Source organism: Lissotriton vulgaris, chromosome 2_1 (genome assembly GCF_964263255.1).
Source record: "Lissotriton vulgaris chromosome 2_1, aLisVul1.2, whole genome shotgun sequence".
Lineage (NCBI taxonomy): Eukaryota > Metazoa > Chordata > Amphibia > Caudata > Salamandridae > Lissotriton > Lissotriton vulgaris.
Genome location: NC_141687.1, coordinates 648,521,549 through 648,527,548, shown reverse-complemented (window position 1 = coordinate 648,527,548; position 6,000 = coordinate 648,521,549). Strand labels below are relative to the sequence as shown.

The window sequence follows — 6,000 nt, the reverse complement described above, 5'->3', positions numbered from 1 at the left end:
CAAATGTCAGCTGTTACTTGTACCCAAATAGGTGATCATTAATTTACAGATCTAAGAAGGTGAAAGGGCGAGTCTCCCTTGTAGTGTAGGCAGAATTGACAAACGTTAAATATTTTTTGGGGGTGGCGGAGCAGTGTATTAAATGCACAATTAAGTTGGGCAAGTTGTCTTTCTGTATGTATGCGTGTGTACATGTCTATATGCTGCTTCTTTTGGTAAGGCCGGCTTATTTACCGGTCATTACAAATGTTTCTGTGATTTCTGGAGATGCTGCCCACAGTGCAGGAATCCCTGCAACTCACAGCCCTCCTTCCACCTCACAGCCCTCCTTCCACCTCACAGCCCTCCTTCCAACTCACAGCCCTCCTTCCAACTCACAGCCCTCCTTCCACCTCACAGCCCTACTTCCACCTCACAGCCCTCCTTCCACCTCACAGCCCTCCCTGCAGGAGCTCACTGCACCCCACAATCCTTCCTGCAGGAACTCACTGCACCCCACAGCCCTCCCTGCAGGAGTGCACTGCACCTCACAGCCCTCCCTGCAGGAGCTCACTGCACCCCCCAGGTGGTTAAGCTGATCTCGCGAGGATAGCTCTGGTTGGTTCCGGAAGTGGGGGTCTACGACTTTGAGACCGCCTTCTCCGTGTTTATTCCACCTGGCTTTGCTGTGGCAGAGACTTGTTTGATATTGGACAAGGTGAGAGCAACTCGACGTGACAGCTTCTTGCATTTCCACCAGAATTTCCAGCCTGTCCTCTCCCTGCCTGTTGTCGTGTCCCGGCGGCAGCAGGCAGGAGCGTGCACTGCGTCCCCGAAGTAACAGCCCTAAGCAAGCAAGAAGTACGCCCCCCTCCCACCAATCCCTGTTAGGTAGTGGAAACTGTCCAAACTGGGGTGCAGACAGCCCCTCTCACCTTTCGGCTTGGTACCACTGCACCAGCCGCACTACTTCCCTACTGACCGTTCTCCACTTCAGCCCTGTCTAAATTACAATTCCTGCTTGTGACCCTTTTGCCTGCTTGTGCTTGTTTTCCTGACCCTGTTGCCTGCTTGTGCCTCCGTGTGCCCCTGTTGCCTGCTTGTGCCTCCGTGTGCCCCTGTTGCCTGCTTGTGCCTCAGTTTTCGTGCCCCTGTTGCCTGCTTGTGCCTCCGTGTGCCCCTGCTGCCTGCTTGTGCCCCTGTTGCCTGCTTGTGCCTCCGTGTGCCCCTGTTGCCTGCTTGTGCCTCCGTGTGCCCCTGTTGCCTGCTTGTGCCTCCATGTGCCCCTGTTGCCTGCTTTTGCAATGTGTGTGTGTGTGGAGGGCTCTGTGTGGCTGTGTGTGTGGGGAGCTTTGTGTGGCTGTGTGTGTGGGGAGCGTGGCTGTGTGTGGGGAGCTTTGTGTGGCTGTGTGTGTGGAGGGCTTTGTGTGGCTGTGTGTGTGGGGGCTCTGTGTGGGTGTGTGTGTGGGGGGCTCTGTGTGTGTCATTTGCGAGAGATAAAGCTAGTGGCATTGATTACAATGCCATTTAAGTTAAAAAAACATAAATAAAAATAATGTCAAGAGCAATGCAAATAGCTCTAACTTTAACAATGGCGAAACCATTGCATTGTAAATGCTTGTTTTTTGTGTTCCATGGCGATTTTTAATCCCAATCCGACCCTGGCTACAACGTAACTAAATTCCGCCTGAATGCTGCTTCAAGGACTGCTGGCAGGGAGCGCCGTGCAGTCTTGTTTCTATGTCTAGACTTTTTCATTGGTTTCTCTTTCGTGATCAACGGCATCAGCGCGCCCCTTCATCCTACGTCACAAGACTGAAGGCTGCGCGCGGCCGCGTTCAGTTTCACACTGGTTTGAGGGGCGGCGCGCTTTCAGTGTTGTTACGCCTGTCAAAAGCAGGTCGAGGGCTCGTGCGCAGCCGCGTGATGCGCGCCCGCAGTGGCTATCAGGAGCGGGGGCGCGCGGTGTGGCTGTCAGGGGGCGGGGGCGCGCAGAGGGAGGCTCCATCAGTGCGAGCAGGAGTGCACCCGCAGCAGCTGTCACTATGGTGCTGGAGTCGGTGGTCGCCGACCTCCTGAACCGGTACCTGGGAGATTACGTGCAGAACTTGGACCGGTCTCAGCTGAAGCTTGGGATCTGGGGGGGTAAGAAAGGGCAAGCGCCTAATCATTCTATTAGGTTGACCCCGCCACCGTGCGAGGGAGTCCCAGGCAGCTAGGACACAGGCAGTGTTTGAGGGTGACAATAGCCACTATCACTAACAGTTCATGAGGGAGACACGGGATAGGCTGGCATATATATGAACCAAGAGAAATTAAGATATCCCTAGACCTCCACGCACGTAAATAACATGAGCACGGGCTTTTACTTACAGTTGCAGAGTGACGGGTTGTACACACACGTGCACAGAGGTTTCCCTTCACACGCTCGGTAACATGACCTTCCGGAAACTCGCAAACCACAATGACACGAACTTTTTCCATTCATTCACAACAACTATACGGTGGTCCACGCACACTCCTATATGCAGGGCTACAAGGAGCGTCCAGTTTTATAGAGTATTCCCGCGCATGCCCTCCGAATTAGGGACTTCAACTCCCATGCCATATCCCAACCTTCAACTCACACTCGTGTGTAGATATTTAGTTTACAGCGTGCAAATCTACCTAGTACGATGCACATATAGAAAATTGTACGATGAGAGACTGCGATAGAAGGAAAGTCATCTTGGGTTTATTATTAAGCATATTGACTGGAGGAGGTTGACAGGGTACTTGGAAGGGGTGGTACACATCACAAGTGCAGTAGGCACTGGCATGCAAGATAATAACCCACAAGTACCAGGAATTATCGTTACTCGTCACCGTGGGTTCAGTTGAGGAATTAGAACAGGGATAGAAGTGTTTTTACTAGGACCCATTCGTTTTGCTGCTTGTGCAATGGAAAGTTGAAGCATTAAAAAAAACTGCAACAGTAACAACTATAATTTTGTTTTAAGTGTTTCTGTGTGTATTTGGAACGTTTCCCAATTGAACTTCAACAAATGTAACCCGTAGGCCGCCACTTTTGCCTTGTCGTCTCTCTCTTTGTGCCTTATTTTCTCCGTCCACTCTCTGTCGTTGTTCATCTTCAAGGGGAGTCCAAGTTACTTCCCCTATGTATCTCGTGGTTCCCGATATTTCCGCCTGTTTGTCTCGCGTGTAGGCGGACACCAATGTACATGGTTTCATTTATTTTTTCTAACCTTTCGTTTAGCAAACAAATGTATTCTTACGCTGGGCCGAAGTTCCGGATGACAGTTGTTTGCAAAAGGAAAGTCTGGCTCCAGAAACATGGTGTAGTACTGGTGACAATTACTCAACAACTCTACTGGTTTGCTTTCTCGCAAATTTTGAAGCCAAATAACTATTAATAATGTAGAAATCCCGATGCACTCCTAAACCACCTTCTGGTAAAAGGTTTTTTAAGATTGAAATTAAATGTGTGGTGTAGCGTATTTATTGAACATTGGAACATTCCTCAGCAGTAAAAACATGATCATTCCATACTTAAGGCACACGTGGGAATTCACTTAATACTAATATGGCTACAATCAAGCCTTAAGTAATCACAATGCCAGATAACTCATGTAAAGCAATGAATGGAAAATAAATGGCAGTCGACAGTTCCGTGTAATGAAACTTAATATGTCTGTTGCAATGAGCGAGCTGTTCGTAGCGGCTTGTCTGTAGTCCGCCTGCCCGAGGACACCGCCCATTGTCAATAATGCCATGTGGTAGATAGCTTTCGTTTACTATGAACCACGTGACCCTGTATAAGGTTTCGGTCTTTGCCGAATATTTCAGGCCACTCCTACATAAGTTAATGCTCCATGGCCCTGCGACGTTTTTATAGTTTATAGATTGGGGACATATCGTTTTGCCACGTAGATTACTAGTTGTCCAAAAGTCTACCAAATATGACTCATTTGGCACATCCATTTTTGCACTGTGGGGGTTGTAGTCTAGAGTTTTGTTTTAGAGCTGGTGACAAAGAATCATCTATAATACTCTGAGTTCTAAGCAACCTTCTCATTGAATTCTTAGGAAATCTCTCCACTCAAGCTTCACTGCTATTAAAATATGTGAACTGTATCACTGTTCAAATCCCACGCTTAAAAAGATAACACAGGTCTGTGGTCGTTAAATAGCTTTGAGATTTGGCTGTGTTTGGTTTACAGTCACTCGTACAGTGAAGAATGTGTTTGGCATCATTTTGGAATCGGTGAGCTTAAAATTTGTTGGGACCAAGGTGACAATTTGGAATTTACATAAGTGTGGCTTCTGGGCAAAACACCTGGAACTGGAATACAGCAAGGAGCAAGCACATAAATGCCTTTGGATGTTTCAGAACAGCTTATAGTTTGCCACATAATGAAAATGATTTGGGACAGTAGGTGATAATACTTTGCTAATGTTTCCCAGAAATTAATTTTCAGAACTTCATTTAGTTGAGCCCTCGATTTAAGGTTTTTGATTAGTGTAGCAAACTGTCTGTTACACTTGTGTAGTTTCTCATACCCCCGATGAAGCCGCAAAGTGCTTTTGGACGAGGCTACTCCATTTATTATTGTTGTTTATTTGTGGAGCCTGAGTTTGAGGAGTGGTATATGTGGTAGGAGTTTTGGTGTCAGAAAATTAATTTTGAAGGGCTGTTCCAAACGTGGAGAAGTGAACCAACCACTCGCTGCCTTAATTATTGTATCCACCGGTTGTTACAATCTTCATTTCTAGAAACTCAACTCGATTTCCAGAGTAGAACAGCACAATTTTCTCCCTCGCACAATTCTTTGGCCCTTTTCCCTTAAAAAACCGAACACAGGAGAGTGCCCTAACTGCCACGGTTCCTGGGCCATAAGTCAATGGAATCCTTTCAATCTGCACTGTGAATACTGGAGTTTGATTAGAGAACCCTGTTGGTGTTTCACAAGTGTCTGGAAAATAATCACAATTTACCCTTTATTATCATGTGTCTTTACTCAATCACTTAATTTTTACACTATAAATAACGCATTTATTATTTTTAGCAGTCACTGACACACCAACCAGCACTTAACAGTATAAATACTGAAGGGTTTTTATTACTTTCGTAGTGGTATGGCCAGTTCCAATAAATTACTGTTTACTCTAGTAGCTGTTTAGAAGTAACAACATTTTTATAAAAGGGAATTTTAACTGTACAAGCTATTTGATCTTCAGCACATCAGGGACATAGGCATTTGTTTCTATTCAAATCCTGTTTAGGTCTCGCCTGCATCAGTCCATGCCCTCTCACTTGCAAGAGATATTTTGTTCAACAAGGGACTTGGTGCCCACCCAGATTCTACCATTCACAGGCTTCATTGTCACCAGCATTTGCTGCCTTCTAATTGGACAGCTCGAGTCAGCTTCACTTGCTGTTCTTTTGGCTGGAGCAAGTACCGATTGCGTCATTAGGATTAGGATTTCTCTACCACTGGTGATGTGATTGAAGTACTTTTTTAGGTCTCGCCAAGCCAATGCGCTTGCACATTGCAGGTGAGGTTATAGTAAGGGGAAAAGAAAAGTCTACCAAAGACCTTTGGAATGCAGTTTAGGGCCAGTGCATGTGAGGCATTCAAGCGCGAATCTGGCATCTGGCGCGTGCACGTTGCCAGCCACATCCCACACCATTTGTTGTCTGAGCCTCGGCATCAGACTTCAAAGGAAGACGCTCCCCCGCCACGCAATGCTGAGAGCTTGTTTTTTCACTTTCAGCACGGCGCACGGAAGACTTGCCTGCTTTGCAAAGCTTGTCTCTGATTTTGCATCACTCTCCGTATTTGCACCTCTGTTCATCTTATTATAAATAGATGATTCATCTCTCTGGCTAGCTGGTTATCGGCGGCGTCACCTCACGCCTTTGCGTGTTTCCCACTTCACCAAGTGTGTGTCTATTTGTTTTGTGCTTGTCTCTCTCTTTGTCTCCCCCTCCTCCACTGCAGGCTCAGCATAAGATAATGC

At 46.9% G+C, this 6,000-nt stretch overlaps 1 protein-coding gene across 1 annotated transcript in view; it reads left to right on the top strand.

Moving 5' to 3' along the window:
* The first annotated feature begins 1,988 nt into the window (after window positions 1-1,988).
* The window catches only part of VPS13C (vacuolar protein sorting 13 homolog C), a 2,437,235-nt gene continuing 2,433,223 nt past the window's right edge, over window positions 1,989-6,000 (top strand). The window contains exon 1 of the mRNA XM_086955811.1: window positions 1,989-2,124. Coding sequence (XP_086811937.1) covers window positions 2,025-2,124 — 100 coding nt within the window. The 5' untranslated portion in view covers window positions 1,989-2,024. The remainder of the gene's footprint in view (window positions 2,125-6,000) is intronic.